Raw genomic sequence first — 19,902 nt, forward strand, 5'->3', positions numbered from 1 at the left:
ATACTATATATTGTTTTTCCATTAAATATACCAATTAACTCATCACCCACTTCTAATAATTAAATCCATGTACGCACGTAACCGTAGAGTGTGAAACAGTGAAAAACTGAGTGGAAAGATTATGTAAATCTAGTTCCATATTCCTGTAATATAACAGTGTAATATTATTACAATCTTGAAGTACTTTAGTAAGTAGCAGTGATTGGGGTCATTAATAGGTTGAGTGTTGGATGGAAGGTCCGGTGATTATTACAAGCAAAAGTTATCATTAAATTGCGTGCATGAGTCAGTTATTCTCTTAATCCCCTCCCTCCTTTTCTTTCAAACGGGAATGCAATTAATTCCGTCGTCTGCTTTTCGCGACAGGTAATTTATTGTGTTATTATCCCATCACTACTGCCCTAATTTTCTTTTTCCTGTGTTTATTCCCTTACGTTTTGGTGGGAACAACAAAAACCCTAGCCGCCGCCCCCCCCCCCCCTCGCTGCGCCTTCCTCTAAATTAAATTTATTTCTCCAAATTAGGAATTCAGATTTCTATTACAGAGTTAATGGTATTATATTTTCATATTTCATTTACTCTCTCTCTATATATATATCATATTATGGCGATAAGATTTATATATTTAGAAGGTATTTTAATTATACACAGAATTCGTAATGAAACATAAGATGTCATACTATGTTGTAATGAAAGATTTTATGTGTATAATTGCCTAGGTTATATATATATAATTAATTTCACGAGTCATAATAAATTGTAAAATAATAAATTAGAAAATTATTTATTGAAACTTTTAAAAAGTACATTAAAGGAAAATAAATAAAAGAGAGAAAAAAATGAATGGGGGAAAAGAAAAAGGAAAAAAGTGTAGAAGGAAAGTGCATTTAGAAGAGAGAGAAGAAAGGGGAGAGAGAAATGGAATGTGGACCAATTTTCCACACTCTCCAATTGAAAATACAATACAAATATAGGCTGCCCTAATGAACACCAACCATATGTCATGCTCACGTCTACCTAAAATTCACATTTTCTCCATAAAATGCAAATATAAAAATTTAAAATATAAATCATTACAGGTATGCCAAATATTAACTTCAATTCGTTTTTATTTTTTTTAAGTAAAAATGATGAATTATTATTATGATTATTAATATTAAGTACCAATATTCAATAATTACCAACAATAATAACAATTACATTATTATTAAATAATAATTATATTTATAAATTTTTATTATTAAAGTAGAAATATGCAACACATTGATAGGGTTCGTATCCCTGACTTTAGAGTTATGGAGCCTCAATTTAACAAATTCAGGGGTGGTTGGCACTTCAATTAACTACTTAATCGTTGTGCATTTTTAAATAGTTTAGAAAATTTAAGCCCAATTCACCTGGGCTTTCTAATTAATTTCGCGAAGATGATGGGTTTTTAGCAGCCTGGTGAAGGTGTAAAAGCCACTGAAAAAGACAATGGCCCAACGTAAAGTATTATGTCGCAGGCAACATCCGATTTACCTTAACCACTTGAAAGAGAAGAGAAGTGTCAAAATGAAATGGGTACATCTTACATTTAATTTTAGTGTACTGTTTCTAAAACTTTTCCTATCTATAACGACTGAAGGGAAACAAAACCTACCAATACCAATCTTTTTGTTTGAGTTTTCAACCAAGTGGTCGGAAAAATGAAGTTCTTGGCCTTACAAGAGATATATAGTTAAACTAGCAGGGTCGCAATTTTTTTGAACACTATCGACCATCTAGCATAGTTACAGTGACTTGGTTGACGGTGCATGATTCATCTGGTTTACTGGAAAACGAATCAGTGTCAGCAGGCCGCCTTCCCAGGCAATATCCTGGATGCTTAGGCTGTGGCATTGATACAAAATCGCTGCTTAACATCAGGACTACAGTTGACATGTTCGGTCTATCTTCTGCGTGCTCTTGGACGCACAAGAGGCCGACTTGTATGCATCTCATTACTTCACTTGCCGAATAAGATTCACCTGCTGCTGTATCCATCAGCTCCAATCCTCTTCCTTCCCTGTACAATTTCCAGGCCTGTAGAATTCCAGGTTATTTCATGTATTAGTACTTTGCTGGCAGAGACAGCATTTGGCAGTTTCCAATAACCATACTTACGTATGCAAGAAGATTAAGGTGGTTATTTGTTTGATAGAATCCCCTGTTTTTCGTCCCGCTCACTATCTCCAGCACGAGCACTCCAAAACTGAAAACATCAGATTTTATGGAGAAGAGGCCGTCCATTGCATATTCAGGGGACATGTAACCACTGCAAAAAAAGGATTATGAATTAAGTGAAACTCGGCAATAATTAATCCCTTGGATTCTTTCTTTAAGGAACTCTTCGGGTGCTTACTATGTTCCAACGACTCTTTTTGTGTTTGCTTCTGTCTGATCTCCTCCAAATATTCTTGCCATGCCAAAATCTGATATTTTAGGGTTCATTTCTTTATCAAGTAGAATGTTGCTGGCTTTGAGATCCCTGTGAATAATTCTGAATCTCGAGTCCTGGTGAAGATAGAGAAGACCTCGTGCTATCCCACATATGATGTTGAACCGCCTTTCCCAGTCGAGCATTGAACTTTTATCTTTCTCTGGAAAAGAAAGAGGGGACTAAGCACCAACCTCAATCCAGCTATAGATCAAAGCCATATAGAAAATGAAGGCTAAAAAGTGCTGATCAAGAGGACTTACTGAACAAAATAGAATCCAGGCTCTTATTCTCCATGTACTCATATACCAACATCTTCTCCTCCATTTCGATGCAGCAGCCAAGTAGACGAACAAGATTCCTGTGCTGGAGTCTTGCAATCAACTTCACTTCATTCTTGAATTCATCTATTCCCTGGCCAGAATTTTTCGACAGCCGCTTCACTGCTATCACCTGGCCTTCCACAAGCATGCCCTGATGCAAAAAAGATGTAAGATTTCTACAAATGATAAATTTCTCCATTTAAAACAGACATTTGCCCACTCAGTGTTTAATTTGTTATATAGATTTATTTACCTTGTAAACACAGCCAAAACCACCTTGACCTAGCTTATTTGCATTGGAAAAGTTGTCCGTAGCAATTAACAGAGAACTGAGATCGAATAACGGTAAATCTAACTCATCCGCTGCAGTCTCACCAGAGTGATCTCTTTTGTTTGGTATAGTTGCTACATTCAACAGAAAGTCTTGACTTCTTTCCCTCGGACCTGTATTGATGGCGAAAAGCATATATGAAATGTACTTATAACATGTAATTATATAAGAACGCATGTTGACTAGACACATGCCCTTTACCTCTATGCTCTATGATATTTTTCTTTGCGCTTCTTGATTTTCCCCTCTTCCATACAAAGAAAACTGCCAATCCAACTAGCAAAACCCCAACAGCAATTCCAACAGCCATGACAATTTTTCCAGTCTTGTTAGAATCATCTCTTGTCCCAACAGCTCCTGACCGTTCTAAAAGTGACAAGAGAAATGTGATACTGCAATCAGAAACGTAATCGTTTACGCTAGCAACAATGCTTGAGAATCACTATACATTGATCATGAACAATTTAACATCAATGACTAACATTGTTCTCATCATTAAATCTTCTAAACATAATAATGAAACCAAAACTGTTGTATTTTGTTTGGAATATTCAAACTTCCAGTTGCATGGGAATACTGTTTTCATTCTGCAGTTTCATCAAACAAAATATTTTTAGGAAAAGTTTAGGAGAAAACAAGTCATCTGTTGGAGGGTAAAGGCGAAAACACAAAAGTATGTAAAAGTACTGAAATAATGCCATCTGGCTTGGTAGGGCCCAGGAATGTATTTCCCGTTCCCTAAATGAAAAAATTGGATGAATATAAGAGTAGATTTACGTGTCTGGCCCATACAGGGCCAACCAAGTAATATGGTCGGCCGTTAGGCGTTGTGGTTGTTGGGCCCTCAGAACCTGGCCCCGAATCCTACCCACTATATACCGACATTTGTAGAGATTCGCACCCTCCAACCCTAATTTATAATTATCAATTAACCAAAAATCTTTCCCTCTATTCCAAATCTATCCATCTAAAATTGTACCTCACTTTAAGGTTATTACATTTAAACAAAATTTTAACAGTTAACTTAGTACATCATTACTTTAGAACACTAAATTAAAAGGTATAACTTTGTTCTAACAAATATAAATAATAAAATAAAACCCATTATTTAGTACCATCTTTTTTGTATTTAATGATTTAAAATATTGAAATATCAATCCATTTGTCGTTCGGGTAGGTGGTAGAACATTGATAATGTGACAATACCATTAAAAGAAAAGATGTATGCAAGTAACTGAGGTACAACACGATGGTCTGTATAAATGTAGATGAGTAATATCTAAGCATGTAAATTGAATACAAATTAATTTTAAAAGCCAATCGTGCCATACATATCAATAATGACAAATGGCAGACTCAGTTGATGTGTGATCATTCATTCATTTTCAAACATAACATACATATCATACCGATTTTTTTTAATTTAAAGAATTCGGACAAGAGCGGTCTACTGTTCGATGAGCTATGAATTAGCTTCACGACTTGTTGAAGTGTTTGAATTCGGATTAACAAATGTGAATGTACTTCAATTTTTAATTTATTGTCCCCTTCTCTTGTGAACTGCATATACTGCATTCCACTCCACCCACCTTGTAATTGGCTGTCCAGTTGACTTTGTCTTTTAAAAAACAAAAATTCCTGTTGGGATAATAAAATTCTTTGTTCTGCTTATCTCGACCCAACCTCAAAAATGCGCAGCCCTGCCTAAATGATTTCTGACAAACATATCATGCCAAAAAATGCTATGAAATTCCAATAATACTTTCCCACCAACTATACACCTACCCGTCCTAAAGATTGCGACGTGCATTTAACTTTAAGTCTTTCAACTACATTATTTGAGCCATGTTTTTACAATTTCACATGTGATTTTATAGAGTTACCGCAACTAATTAGTCCACAGTGATATTTCATTATTATACCGATTTGGAAAAACCTGTGATGATACCATACTACTACCCAAGCAGTAAAAAAACTAAATTAATTAACTATATTTACATACCTAAATCAGCGGCGGGCACTCGAACGTAGAAGTCCTGTCCACCTTCCGCCACTGCGTACTGCCGCATATCATAAAGATCGTCGATCCAAATGGCGCAGCCGGTTCCACCGCCGGTGATATTTATGTTGGAATAACCCCGACAGGAGCAATTTTTCCGGCACAATTCTTGACACTGATCTAAATTCATTTGCTTGTCCACGAAAGCCGTCCCGCTCTCCGGCAATTTCACATGATTCAACGTCAAAAACCCATCACTTCTGCAGTCCAATTTGCTTACCCGAAAGCACCCGTCCGATCCATCTCGCAAATTCCATGCCTGTGGATTTTTTGGCTCGAATCCTTGTATGCACTTGCAAACAGGCGAAGCATTAGCATCGCAAATTCCGTAGACCCCACATTCTCTGTATCGGTCGCATTGATCTTTAGGGGCGTACCAGAACAAACTCCAGATTTTGGTGGCGGGAATCCAGATGAATCGTTGTAGCTCGCCAGAGTGTTTCACCATCAATCTTGAATAAACTGATTTATTACTCACATCGAAGGAGTAAGAGACTTCATCTGGCTCCATCACGAATAGGAAGGAGAAAAGTGTACTTGATTTCATTTCTGGGACGCCGCTAAATCTTAGCCCGTTCCATGGTCCACTTCGATAATATATTCTCTCTTTGTTCATCAAATATATCTCGGGAAACCCATTGACGTCGATCTGGAAGCTGTAGTCACCGGAGGAAGGATCATCAGCGCTTTTCCAGGACGTTATGTATCGATTTAGGCCCGTTTTCGAGTCCCAACCCATCTTCATACCCGGCAACAATGTGTTGGTGGGATAATCAAAGCTTTGCCAGAGGTAGTTTTCTGGGTCTTGTTCATTTTCTGGGCGGACAACGAAGTTTCCATTGTCCAGTAATTCTGCAACAGAGTTCTTGGCCATGCCGGAGTGATTTGATGACCATACGGATTTCCCTGCTTCATCTACCAGAAGTAGGTTGCCGTCATCAGGGCTAATTTTCAAGATTCCTGATGAATTTCTGAGAGGTGAATCTCTGTTAGCAACCCAAACAATAGTTCTCTGTTCGATGTTCTTGTACCATATTCCGATGTACCAATTATTTGATCTGGCGTAGGAGAAGAAGCCAAGCTCGAACTCTTGTCCGGCGGAGACTAAGGTCTGGTCTTTGTCGAGGAATTGGGTTGGAGTGATGAGATCAATTGATGTGGAGAGCAGCGGGAAGAAAGTAGTTAATGCAATGATGAAACAGGAAACACGGACGACAGGGTGGTGCTTAGCGATGTTTCTCATTTTTTCCAGGCGGAGTGTTTCTCTTTAATTTGGTGGCCAACATTTGGCATCTGCTGCTGGCGTTGGTGCTGCTGCTGCCGTGCTGGTGCTGGTGTGGATGAAATTCCTTGGTTTTAATTAAGACACACGGAAGTGTTTGATAGAAACTGAGGGGAAGACTAAAAAGACCTCATTCATTTCTCACTGTCACTGTGTTTCTATCTCTCTCTATATATTATAAATTGGGCTGCATTTATTCTCCTGCGTTCACAATCATTAATATCTAATCCTTGCAAATTTGAAATTCAAAACTTTTACTAACTCCCCAAACATAATAATAATAATAATAATAATTGGGAATTATACTTCTCTTTCTCGAAATTTGGTGTAATTATATCTAAATTTTTTGTAATTTAAAAAATTATATTTAGCATCTATAAAATTTGTTTTCGTATAAACAAAAAACTACTCCATTTGTCAAAATCCATCGATTTGTTGATATTGATAAAAAAATTTAAAAAAAAACCTATATTTACCTCTAATTGACTTATTACTGATTTATTGCACATCAGGTAAATGTTCTATAATCAAATTACTCACATACATCTCCACGCTTTAATTCATATGATGAGGTATATAAGAGTAGTTTGGTCGAACAAAAATTATTTGACATGCAATAAATCAATAATAAATTAATAGATGGTAAATATCAATTTTTATTTAATTTTTTATCAGCACATTCAGAAAATTTTGACTGACGGATGGATTTATTTGTTAGATGAAAGCAAATATCAAGAATGCTAGATATAAATTTTTAAATTACATGGAATTTAGGTATAATTACACCAGACTTTAAGGAAGATGAATGTAATTATCCCTAATAATTAATATTATTATTTTGTAACAATTTAAAATAAAGGTGGACCTTTTTAAAAGTAAAAAACTTACAAGATGACTAAGTCCGAGATAAGAATGTAAAAAGGCAAACTTTGATCGAGGAAAAAAGAATGACATTTCATATTCAATCTTAGAAATACATAAATATCATATGAGCCAAAGTGTACATAAATAAATAAAATAAAAGAATGGAATAAATAAGTAGATTCTTGGTCGGAGAGGTATATATGGACCCGTTTGTAATAGTAGAAAGGTGATATTGGATCAAACTAATTGATTACATCTGTCTTCCGAGGGCGCCCCCTTTGACGAAACTAAAATAAGTGGAGTACAGAAGCACCTCTAAAATTCCAATTAATGATTGACTTTATTGTAAATATTAAGGAATACCTTCAACATAAATCTCTTCATCATGTATTTAAGTGTTCAATTATTCAAGAAAATTTATTTTATATCAAATTTCATGTGTTGTATTTTAGAAATACGAAGATATATACAGGTAAGGAAAATGGCTTCGAAGTTCTCTGGATCAACCGTTCGCAAACTTAGGAATTGTCACTGAGAGTCTACAAGACAAACACACATTAGAGCCTAGCTGAAGGGGATTCCGGAAATGGCTTTTCCATAGTCAAGTTAGTAAGAATCTCCAAAAATGTATGGAGAGTATATAAGTTGGATAAAGTGGTTATGACGGTGGAGAACTATATTTATATGTAAGGGTAGATTTTTACAATGTAATACGATCTATTGGATCGTGTTTTAATCTGACGGCTTCCCATGGATCGTACCAGGACCCCTGATAAAGACAGGTGGTGGTTCAAGGGACTAACATTGTGTGGATAGTGTAGTGCAGGCGGCTCTGACAATACTTTTATGATATTCTGTCCTTTGTCTTCAGAGGTCTCCAATAACTTTTCGATACTTTCGTTACGTAGGTCTTGTAAGGTCCTACTCTTTATTACACATACCTTTAATGATGTTGCTTGTCTTGACCTTCATAAGTCTCTTTTTGAATGGTGAAGGTCTCAATAAGGAATGTTGGGAAATATCCCCACATCATCATCAAATTTATAGGTAAATATAATAAATTTGACGTATGACTGATATACAATTAAAAAAAATAATTAATTATATAATAAGTATATCATAATTATCATATAATTAATTTGATTCGATCAAACTTAATTTAAATATTTTTTTTAATTATTGCTAATTAGGATTGAACTTTCTTTTTAGAATTTAGGAAAGCATCAAACCCTATATATTGATGTCCGTCTTATAAATATTTTTGTCCAATGCCTTGTTCATACTAAAGTGAATTAACATATATAGACAAAATATTCAGTTATATCCTATATATTAAATATTTGATTATTTCTCAGAAAAGTAATTGATTACGAAACATTACATAAGTTGACAATTACACTCCTAGACTATTTTATTTCAACCCTTGATTTCAAATTTGGTTCAACATAACACACGCTTTAGAATATGAGTGTTCCTAAAATAATATGTTTGGTAAAGCATATCGGACACCTTATTCTTGCTTTGGTTTTGTACCTAATTAGTGAGGGTCAAACCGATTACCACAGCTTAACGTTTCTTTATTCAAAATAATCAGCCTCTATTACCTTTTCATCATTACTATATGTAAACTACTAAGTCTCATCAAAATTGATTAATCACCCCATCACATAGTAATTGTGGGTATAATTTTTTATTCGGTTGGATCCATCTGACCAAAATTGAACGTACGTCTGATCCGCATGAGAATACAAAATTCGAAGTGGTCAAACCCGGAGTGAACCAGAAGCCAAAATCAAACCAACCAATCGAGTTTCATTTTTCTTACCCAAAAAAAAAAAAAAATGAACAAATTTGATTGAGCGTGGTGCTATTTCTTCTCATGTTCACTCCCTCTGTATATATATATATATATATATATATTGAGATAATTACACTCCACTAGGGTTGGTGTAATTATATATAAATCCCTATAATTTAAGAAATTATATCTAATATTTCTAAAATTTGCTATCGTATAATAAATAAATCTCTCCCTTAGTTAGAGTTTATGAAATTCGCTATAATAATAATAAAAAAACTGAATGAGAATGGATATTTACCTTCGATTACCTGATTACTGACCTATACCAAATCAAATAATTTTTAAATGGAAGTAGAAAGTAATATTGATTTTAGATGTGATATACACCAATTAGTTATATGGTTGACGTGTGTGTATATATATATATATATATTACATATAATGAGTATATTCAATACAAAGCACCGCAGCAGCATAAGATTTAATATGAACTCAAGCATGTGCCTGCCCCGAGCGTGATGGGGCAGCTCAACTTTTCACACCCGTCTGAAAATTCGTATGCCCGTATGACAATTCCGGGAGCGCTCTCTTTCTATTTCCAGGGTTCAATCATGAAAAGTAATACACAAAAACGTGCAGCAGAAACCTCTGTATCAATTTGGATGAACAAAATTTACGGTCTTATTAGCACATATTAACATGAAAGGAGGAGGAGATATACAAATGCCAAGAATTATCGACCAAGAATTGCAGTAATGGTCACACTGTTTGAGGATACAGCATCTTGAATTTCGTTCCACATATCGGCATTTAGATTATGTCGCATTGATGTAAAAGTGGGTTGTTTGGGCAAAGACAAGGTAGCCTTCTCGCTCTCCAGCATCAATACAACAGTCGGCATGTTGGGCCTGTGATCCGCCATGTCTTGCACACACAGCAACCCTACATTCACGCATCTTACTACTTGTTCCTCGGAGCATGAATTTGAGATTGAAGGATCTACTAATTCCATTGCTCTGCCTCTATCCCAAAGATCCCATGCCTGTCATCATAACATTTTTCCATAAACACACGATAGATAAATGTTGATGTAGTAAGGCTGTATATGATCAATTGTTTACACTTACATATCCAATGATATTTGAGTACTTTGTAGAGCGGAAGCTAGTGTTTCTTCTGCCAGATATGATCTCCAGGAGCAATACTCCGAAGCTATAGACATCAGATTTCAGGGAAAACAGGCCTTCCATAGCATACTCGGGAGCCATGTAACCACTGCGCAAATATCAATTCTTTTTAGTTGATATAGTTTTTTGAGAAAATACAAACAATTCTTTTTCGTTATTAGAATATTGATGTAAACGTTTAAGCCCTATATCACTTACTATGTGCCCACAACCCTGTTTGTGTTTGCTTCATTTTGGTTCCCTCCAAATATTCTGGCCATGCCAAAATCTGAAATTTTTGGGTTCATCTCTTCATCCAACAGAATGTTGCTGGCTTTCAGGTCCCTGTGTATTATTCTAAGCCTCGAGTCCCGGTGCAGATAGACAAGCCCTCTCGCAATCCCTTCAATTATACTAAAGCGCTTACTCCAGGCTAGTTGGGCTTTCTTATCAGTATCTGTAATGAGTGTGATAACAAAAGCCAATAACTGATGTTAGTTAGCAGAATTCGTTTCTTGAAAACTAAGAATGATTTTACAGTGGTTAATATCAAGTAATAAACAAATCAAAGAACAATCTAAATGACTAACCAAAAAGATAAGAATCCAGGCTTTTGTTGGGCATGTACTCATACAGTAGCATCTTTTCTTCTCCCTCAATGCAGCAGCCCAACAGTCTGACTAGATTCCTGTGCTGTAGTTTGGCAATTAGCATAATTTCATTCTTAAACTCCTCTAACCCCTGACCAGATTTCCGTGAGAGCCTTTTCACGGCTATTTGTTGGCCCCCTGGTAGCGTGCCCTGAAGAGAATAGACCAGATCAGCACATGTTAGATGCTCAAGAAAGCACTGAACTTCAGACTTCTGCCATTGCACTTGAACTTTTTACCTTGTAAACATGTCCAAATCCTCCTTGTCCGAGTTTATTCTCACTGGAGAAGTTGTTCGTAGCTGCTGCCACATGGTTGAAGTTGAACATGGCTAGTTCATTTCCAGTTGGTTTCTGCCCTTCAACACCAAGGTCACAAGGGCCGGAGAAATCAGTTGAAAATTCTCCACTTGGACCAACTTTGGGCATTTCATTTCTGTGTAAGATCTCTGCAGTAAAATTGAAGATTTTATTCGTACATAGTTAACTCACATATAAATAATTAACTCATATATGCTGTAGTACAACTTTACCGCTGCACTTTGTTTTGCGCTTCACGAGCAACCAAATTGAGACACAAACAAGAAGCAAACCGGCTATGACAATTGTTATGATAACAATTTTGGTTACATGACTCTTGTCCCCTGCCACTAGAATAGATTGCTAAAGATTAGAACAAGATCGAGTTTGCATCAACAAAATTTTCCATTTCTCATGTATCCTGATCATAGCAATTTTATTTGTAGCAAACAAATTGAATATTTTGACTTACCAAGTTCTGAATGTGCACGCCGGATGAACAAAGTGCTCCCTTCCGCCTGAAATTGTTGAACGTCAACCAAGTCCCGGTACCATATCATGCATCCAATTCTTTCAAGAAAAGCATAGGCGGTGCAAGAACAGTTCTGAAGGCACATATTTTGACATTGTTGAATGTCCTCTCGTCCCACATAATCCACATAATCAGGCAACTTCACGTTTGTAGCCGTCACAAAATCATCGTTGACCTTGTTGACAGATAGACTGTTGTTCTCCATGCACTGTAAATTTGTCTGCCTAACACACCCACCGGACCAGTTCTCTCTGCTCCACTGATAAGTATCCTTAGGCACAAATCCTTCCATACAACTGCATTTCGGCACCTCCACCTTATTACATTTTCCGAAAGGTCCACAATGGTTATACCTATCGCATTCGTCACCAGGATGCAATTGTGTAAGGCTCCACTCCTTGCGTTCATCGACCCAACTTTCCAGCCTTTGGATTCCTTCCCAGTTTATCCTAAACTTAATTAAATCAGAACCATTCGATTGGGAATAAATGAAGTATGCCTTTCCAACAACATCGGCTTCAGTTAATAGCCTAAAACCAGATAGTATAGAAGTTTTCATGCCTGGAACCCCTGTAAATGTGAGTCCATCCCAGTGCCCACTTCTCCACCGTCGGTTAGCCCCGTCCCATATCACTATCTGTGGTGACCAGCGAGGATCAATACCCATAGAATAGTTTCCTGGTGAAGGATCAAAAGCACTTCGCCAAGAAGTGAAAACACGTCTTTCTTCTCCTCGCACATCCATGTAAACTTTCATGTTTGGCAAATATGTATCTGTTGGATGATCAAAGCTCTGCCAGAGGCCCCTACTTAAATTTTCACTTCCAAATAAAACAAGATTGCCGGTGTCCATGAGAACAGCAGTAGAATTACTTGATCGAACTGATAGATTGGTTGACCAGACCACATCGCCATTCCCATCCATAACCATTAAATTACCATCATTTCCAATGGTTAATACTCCACCATTCCCTGAGATTGGCCTTTCTCTATTTGCCACCCATACAACCGATTCATTTCCAACTTCTTGGTACCATATCCCCACATACCGAGAACCTGATCCTTGAGGACCAAAGAATCCCAACGCGAATCTCCCACCTTCTGAAATCATGGTTTCTCCATCTCCTATTGATTGACCTCTTGTAATTCTACTTGCCGCCAAACTGAAGACAGAAAAGCAATAGCCCGTTATCAAGAAGCACCAAAGCAACAAATATCCATAACATCTAAGACTAGAATCCATTTCAGAATTTGATGTGTTTTACAGGGTTTTAACAGTTGAAGAAGTTTCTCAATTAAGAGAAGCAGGGCTCGTATAACTATGGGCACAAGAAGAGAAGATTCTTTGAGACCCGCCCCCTGTGGATTTGTATGGTTTTAATGTAAAGATGAGAAGATTGAGTTTGACTCCTCCCAAGTTCTCTTTTATTGAAGATTCTTCATTGACCAGCAACCGGCCCACCTCAAACCCCACTCCCGCAGATACACAGAATTCACGTTAATTTCCCGGTGCAACACCACCCACAAAAGAATAAGGCTTTGAAATAGGAAGGTGTGTGACGCTGACGCAAAGGGAAGAATTGAATCTCACACTTCTATCTACAATTTTGAGAACTTGATCGAAAGAAGACAAAGATGCAGCATCACGTTCTGAAAATCCAGGGCGAAAATGAACATCTGTTCATTTCACCTAATTGTGTCTTGCGCAGACAGTGACGCGAGTAGAGAGAAAGGGTAAAAGTTGGCTCCGCCCGAGCCCACACGTCGACCATTTTTGCTTGGTTTCTCACGTGGTTATAGTAGTGTGAATACGATGCAACAACCAGGTTTCCTGAATCTGCTACATAGATTTTTATTTAATGTTGCAACTACTTTTAATTAATAATAACAGGGCTTAATTCCTAAAATTCCATATAACTTGTCCACTAATCCAGCAAATTGAATTTTATATTAATTGTATATATAAAAAGAAAAAGGAATCGAACTTTATGTTCTGTTACGAGAAAAGGGGTGGGCAGAACATGAGAACACACAGGCCCACAGGGTGGCTGGTGAGTGGTGAGGGCCTCGCCTGAGAAAAGGAATTCACGATTGTTTCTTTATTCAGTGGTTGCCCGTTGCCACGCAGAGAAACTGAAAAATAAGGAAGGTGGTGAGCACCATAACTCCCAAATAGGAAAGGCCCATACCCAAAAACTAATAAAATAATATGAACAACGATGTAAATGGAAACAATTGAAAGCAAAGACATAAATTATTACAAAAAACTCTCATCAGTCTGAAACTTTTGACCGCCTGATATTTTGACTGCCTTAAACAAAGAAAACGCCAAACTTAACACGAAAAGCACATGGCTTTATATGAATTGCTACCAAGAATTTATATTGCTGCTTTCAGACATAAAAACAGCATGTTTGTCAAAATAGGACATTTCGCCCATATATTACACTGATCCCAGCCGCGTCTGTTTTCAACAGCATATTAAAGTATATAGTTTCAGCTCATCAAATTGGAATCAGGAGTACAGTGTCGACCCTACATCTTCCTCTTCTTTTATCGATTATCACCATCTATTAGCTAATAATGAAGGTATATATATTTGGTTCACAAACCACCAGATTTTAAAGCATCAAAAACCGAATGGATCGATGCCTGAGAGTCGGGAGAACCTCGAGGATTATCAACACATTTCTATTTGCAGGACATGCAAACATTCTTTTGAATTGAAGAACTACTCCAGGTAGCTTAGGATCTCAGCATTTTGCTTGATGTTCACACATGTGCCTCAGGAGTCCAAGTCCTACCGGCCTTCAACAATTGTCACAGTGATATCATTCGCAGAGAATTTACTTGGACTTGCTTCTGAAGATCTCTGGTGCACAATAAATGCTGGTTGCTCAGGATGAGGAAGATCGACAATCTCACTGCTAAGCATCGAGAGAATAGTAGAAATACTTGGCCTATCCTGTGCTACTTCTTGAACACATAATAGACCTACATTGGCATATCTCAGTATCTTGGGTTCCATCTGCGGATCAAATATTAACGGGTCCATTAGATTTATCATACTCTCTTCGTTCCACAACTTCCATGCCTGAAAATATCCAAACACGGGAAGTTTAAATATGGAAGAAGAACAATTGCAGGCCTGTTGAAATAAGAGAATTAAATACGAAGTAGATATAACTATACTGAAAGTCCCTGTCCTATCTATAAATTAACTTACATATGCTACTAAGCTTTGTGCTTGCTCGTCATTATAGAAGCTGGTATTTCTCCTTCCACTCACAATTTCTAGTAACAGGACGCCAAAGCTGTAGACATCTGATTTTTCTGAGAATCTTCCTTCTAGTGCATATTCAGGGGCCATATAGCCACTGCACACACAAATTAGCATAAGTAATGCAATCAAGTTAAGAAAAACACAATTGCTTGAATTAATCTCACAATGTCCCAACAACCCTTGTTGTGTTAGCTTGATCTTGTTTTCCTCCAAAAATCCTAGCCAGGCCAAAGTCTGAAATTTTGGGGTTGAGCTCCTCGTCCAACAAAATGTTACTGGCCTTTAGATCTCTGTGGATAATTCTTAACCTTGAGTCCCTGTGAAGGTAAACAAGGCCTCGACAGATCCCCTCAATGATGACGACGCGTGTTTTCCAGTCAAGAAGCTTCTGTTTATCTGAATATGAGAAGTATTAACCAAAATATGGTGAAAAGTGCAAACCAAATAAGAATACTTCTGAACAAAATCTAAGCTCAGTTGAGCAATGTTATGTCAATGAAGTTCCTGCTATTATGGAAAATCTGAATATCTACAAATGATCTTGATTGTAATTGACTTACCAAAGAGATAAGCATCCAAACTTCTGTTGGGCATGTATTCATAAACTAGCATTATTTCTTCACTCTCCACGCAGCAACCAAGGAGCCTAACGAGATTGCGGTGCTGGAGCTTAGAGATTAGCTCAACCTCATTCTTGAACTCTTGTAGCCCTTGGTTGGAGGATCCTGCAAGCCTTTTTACTGCAATTTCTTGCCCACTGGGTAATTTTCCCTGAAAAGCAGCAACTTAATCAATCTGCAAATTACAAAGACTAAAAATATAAGGTAGGAATAGGAGAAATACTTTGTACACTGGACCAAAACCACCCTGTCCAAGCTTAAAGGCAGAGTCAAAGTTGCCTGTTGCCTTGGAAAGCATCTCAAATTTAAAGAACGGTACTTCTTCAAGTTTAACGCCATTCACATAATCTTTGGGCAGACTTTCTTTTGAATACCCTGGATCAGTTCCCCTACTTCTGGTTAATAAGCGCCAACATTTTTGCTTACTTCCTGATTCATGAGAATTATGGGAAGAAAAGGTATAGCCGGAGTACATTTGATAATAACTTAATGCTACTAAGCATTCATCAGTGAAGCAAAGTTGTAGTTAATATCTACCTCTGTACCAATTCAACAGAAAGTATGTGCAGATGGTAATCATTATAAACCCCAAAACAATTGTAGTTGCTATGATTGTTGTCTGGTCCTTTTTGTTATCTGTCAAAATGTAAAAGTTAGACAAAACATGAACAATTCTTTTCCTGGTGGTTAGCTATAGAAGTCATAAACTCTGGAATTTGTAATAGAACTTCCAATCTAACCACAAGTAGTATTTATCATGGACCAGAACATTCTCGATATCTTGGAGCTCTAATGTTCTGGAACAATCGGAAAATAATTGAATAGCAGGCAGAAACGAAATGTAAACATACCTTTTCTATTTCATTTATTTTTTTGGTTTGCAGAGAGGGGAAGAAGTGTTACCTAGTTCCACATGTGCCAATCGGATGTAAAGGTCCCCACCGCCACCTGAGAACTTCTGTACATCAATCAAACTGTCAGTCCACTGCATGCACCCAATGCCACTATAATATGCATAGGCTATACATGAACAATTATTCAAGCACTGGCTCCCACAATGTGCTTCAAGAGCAGGAAACCATTTAGCATGATCAGGCAATTTCACTGTCTTTAGCCTTAGAAACCCATCTTGTTTTCCCATTTTTCCAATAGAATTGTTTGTTTCACATTGAAGGGAAGTCTTTCTCGTGCAGCCACTAATCCAGTTGGCTGCATTCCATTCATCAACGTTCTTTGGCTCAAACCCTGGCAAACATGTGCACATTGGAACGGCCTTAGCGTTACAGCTTCCGTACGGCCCACACTTACTATAGACATCACACTCACTTTCTATAGACCACCATGTTACCTCCCAATCTCTTTTCCCATCAGACCACAACTTCTGTTGTATAATTCCTGAGACGTTCAAGACAAAATATGTCAACACAGAAGCATTGAAATAGGTGAACGTCAGATAAGCAGTTCCTGGATTATCATTCACCATATCAACTCCATTTTGATATAAGTAAGCATCCATGTGAGAAATTCCAATGAAAATTTGACCATTATGTGGACCACTGCGCCAGTAAGGATCACTACCGTTCCAGACAACTAATTGTGGAAGCTCTAGTAGCTCAATGGAAGCTGTAAAACTTCCAAGTGCTGGATCAGAAGGACTTCTCCATGATGTCAGTATATTCTTCTCATTTGTTCTTAAATCTGTCATAATTTTCATCCTCTGAATTAAAGAATCTGAAGCATGCTGAAAACTTTCCCAAAGAATCATACCACTCAAATTATCTTGTAACACCAAATTGCCTGTATCCAAGAGATGAGCACTACAATTTGCCACTGACCATGAAAGATTAGATGACCATAACACCTCCTCTTGTCCATCCAAGATAACAAGATTGCCGTCTTCTGACATCTCCACTTTTCCAGTAGAATCATTCAGAGGTTTGTCTCTATTAGCTACCCATATAACGGTCGGAACTGGGATATTATACATTATTCCAACATAACGCTGATTACTATTTACTGGGCTGAAAAAACCCAGCTTGAAGTTTTGCCCATTAGAAACCAAAACTTCTGAATCCCGAATCGACTGACTGACCCTTAAGGTGTCAATGGCACAGGTTAATTCTAAACACAAACAACAAGTTACAAGCATAAAAACTTGAAGCATTGGCCTCATGTTTGCTTTGTGCCTGAAACCCATGAAATACCATGTGTTTTCTTTTATTTGACGGTGAATTTGTTCCTGATTAAAGGTGCAAAAATTTCCTTATTCTTCTATCAATGATCGCATACTTTTCTCTATTCTTGCAGACGTAACATTGTAATAGTTAATCCAAAAGAGAAAATTCTTGGCCGATGAAGCCGTCATATTTGATCATAATTCTATCAAGAAACATCTTCTTGGGTCGAAACAACTGCATAATAGTCTTCATTATATAGTCCTTCACACAAGATCATGCTAGTCAAAACCTAACGCCATATTTATCCCCTCTTGTTGAAGATTCACCTTTGCTGCACAAGCACTGAAATTCATAATATTTTACATACGCAACATCCCTTATTGATTCTTGACTATATAATTGTTTCTCTCTTACCGCGTCTCTTTTTAACAACGCACCACAGCAACATTATATTTGTTTCATTTTCAAGTTATTTTAAAAAAACTAGTGAAACTATACTCAATATTTGCCTTCATTCATTGTTTTAGCATAAATATATATATATATATATATATACATACATATACATAAATATATATAAAAAAAATATGATTTGACAGTAAATAATAATTTTTTTCTTCCAAAACATAACATTAAATATACAATATTTATTTTAAATTATCTTCAAAAATAAATCCAAACATACATAGTATCTCTAATAAACTTATTTATTTTTATTCTTCTTTTTCTATCTTCACAAATCATAACCAAACACTCAAAAAAAAAAAAAAACGAATCACATACTATGAAAAGTTCTTGAAATAGACTGCAAAAAATGATAACAGAATACCCCATCACGCAGGGCGAAATTCCCCAGTTAAGCGATTATAATCGAAGGCGACTGAAAACAGATGGGGTTCCGGTGCGCAGTGGTGGAAAGCCGAGATTTTTCTTTTCCTTCGGTATTGAACAATGTCCTACGAACGCATTAATCTGAAACTGAAACCAGTTTCAACACACTTCTTGTCCTTCCCGACTGTACAACGCAACGGCAGTTTTACGTTTGAATTGCAACGTTGTAGAGCTTTTCCAGCTGCTAGTGTGTGTTGGCACACTCCAACGAGTGTGCATTATTAAATAAAAATTTTAAAAAAGTAATTTAGGGTGTAAAAGAATGGGATTGTAGGAAGTTAATAAATAAATTAATTAAATATTTAATAAATATATAAAATTAACAGACTATGAAAAGTAAAATATCAAAATAGTGCTCCAGTTCAATAATAAAGTATAGATAATGAGTGAATTGAAATGTAACTAGTGAACCTTTGAGTTTGGCTAAAGGCTAAAGCTGATTTCGCAATCATTTTCCTTCATTTTAGTGTTATAATATGTTTGATCATTTATTACATAAGTCGTTATACCACGTATTATTGTTCTACATAAGGATTAAAGGCATATTTGATCTTTTAATTATATTCTATTTTTATTTTAGTCTTTAATTTTTTTAAAATTTTATAGAATTGTAAAATGATTCTTTTAATTTTTTAAATAGCTTAATTTCAAAACACCAATAGTCAGAAAATTGTCGCAAATTACGGTACACAAGAATATTTTTATAGCATTGCAATTCATCATGATACTCATACGACACTAGTATACATGAGAATCACGTGCCAATAATATTGAGCATGTGCTATTTTCCAACGAGTTGGGACAATTTTTCTCCGATTGAAGTCTCAAAATTGAGCAATTTAAAAAGTTAGAGAACTATTTTGCAGTTGTAGAAAATTAAAGAAATAAAACGAAGAATGGGTGTAATTAAAAGATAAAAAATGCGTTTAATCCTTCTACATAAATTGTGGTGATTAATTTAAATTAATTGATCAGAAATAGATAGATCCAGCGCGCATGCAATAGAGAAAAATAAACGGATCCGTTTGGTTCCAGCCTAATCCATGCATGCTTGAAGAAATATTAAAGGTAGGGGAAGAAAGACAAATTGGGAAGCAATTGGAGGGTAAGTTGTTGAATAGTTTTTGCTTCTCTGTTGGGAATAACACATAAACATTGCATTTTTA

At 36.5% G+C, this 19,902-nt stretch overlaps 3 protein-coding genes across 7 annotated transcripts; all 3 read right to left on the reverse strand.

Annotated features, from left to right (window-relative positions):
* Positions 1-1,516: 1,516 nt before the first annotated feature.
* On the reverse strand, positions 1,517-6,573 carry LOC105175473 (receptor-like serine/threonine-protein kinase SD1-8). Its single transcript, XM_020698417.2, has 7 exons — positions 5,115-6,573; positions 3,314-3,478; positions 3,035-3,225; positions 2,722-2,932; positions 2,384-2,621; positions 2,146-2,296; positions 1,517-2,064 (listed from the first exon to the last, which is right to left on the reverse strand). The coding sequence occupies exons 1-7, from the start codon at positions 6,412-6,414 to the stop codon at positions 1,753-1,755; spliced, it is 2,568 nt and encodes an 855-aa protein (XP_020554076.2). The 5' UTR covers positions 6,415-6,573; the 3' UTR covers positions 1,517-1,752.
* Positions 6,574-9,665: 3,092 nt separating this feature from the next.
* On the reverse strand, positions 9,666-13,545 carry LOC148784906 (G-type lectin S-receptor-like serine/threonine-protein kinase B120). Of its 4 annotated transcripts, none has more exons than XM_088876680.1 (8): positions 13,357-13,543; positions 11,706-12,928; positions 11,467-11,583; positions 11,174-11,382; positions 10,875-11,085; positions 10,504-10,741; positions 10,246-10,393; positions 9,666-10,160 (listed from the first exon to the last, which is right to left on the reverse strand). In XM_088876680.1, the coding sequence occupies exons 2-8, from the start codon at positions 12,874-12,876 to the stop codon at positions 9,852-9,854; spliced, it is 2,403 nt and encodes an 800-aa protein (XP_088732806.1). In that variant the 5' UTR covers positions 12,877-12,928; positions 13,357-13,543; the 3' UTR covers positions 9,666-9,851. The 4 variants fall into 4 exon arrangements, with proteins under 4 accessions (XP_088732806.1, XP_088732805.1, XP_088732803.1 ...); XM_088876679.1 differs by having other exon boundaries at positions 13,031-13,543; XM_088876677.1 differs by having other exon boundaries at positions 11,467-11,577; positions 11,706-13,545.
* Positions 13,546-13,972: 427 nt separating this feature from the next.
* Positions 13,973-18,295, reverse strand: LOC105175474 (G-type lectin S-receptor-like serine/threonine-protein kinase At1g11300). Of its 2 annotated transcripts, XM_020698191.2 has the most exons (7): positions 16,572-18,235; positions 16,206-16,304; positions 15,892-16,097; positions 15,609-15,819; positions 15,213-15,444; positions 14,992-15,142; positions 13,973-14,859 (listed from the first exon to the last, which is right to left on the reverse strand). In XM_020698191.2, exons 1-7 carry the CDS (start codon positions 17,863-17,865, stop codon positions 14,566-14,568), a joined length of 2,487 nt encoding a protein of 828 aa, XP_020553850.1. In that variant the 5' UTR covers positions 17,866-18,235; the 3' UTR covers positions 13,973-14,565. The 2 variants fall into 2 exon arrangements, with proteins under 2 accessions (XP_020553850.1, XP_020553853.1); XM_020698194.2 differs by lacking the exon at positions 13,973-14,859 and having other exon boundaries at positions 14,993-15,142; positions 15,227-15,444; positions 16,572-18,295.
* Between the last annotated feature and the right edge of the window lie 1,607 nt (positions 18,296-19,902).

The sequence above is a fragment of the Sesamum indicum genome, linkage group LG12, assembly GCF_026168435.1.
Source record: "Sesamum indicum cultivar Baizhima isolate 11 linkage group LG12, ASM2616843v1, whole genome shotgun sequence".
In the NCBI taxonomy this organism is placed as follows: Eukaryota; Viridiplantae; Streptophyta; class Magnoliopsida; order Lamiales; family Pedaliaceae; genus Sesamum; species Sesamum indicum.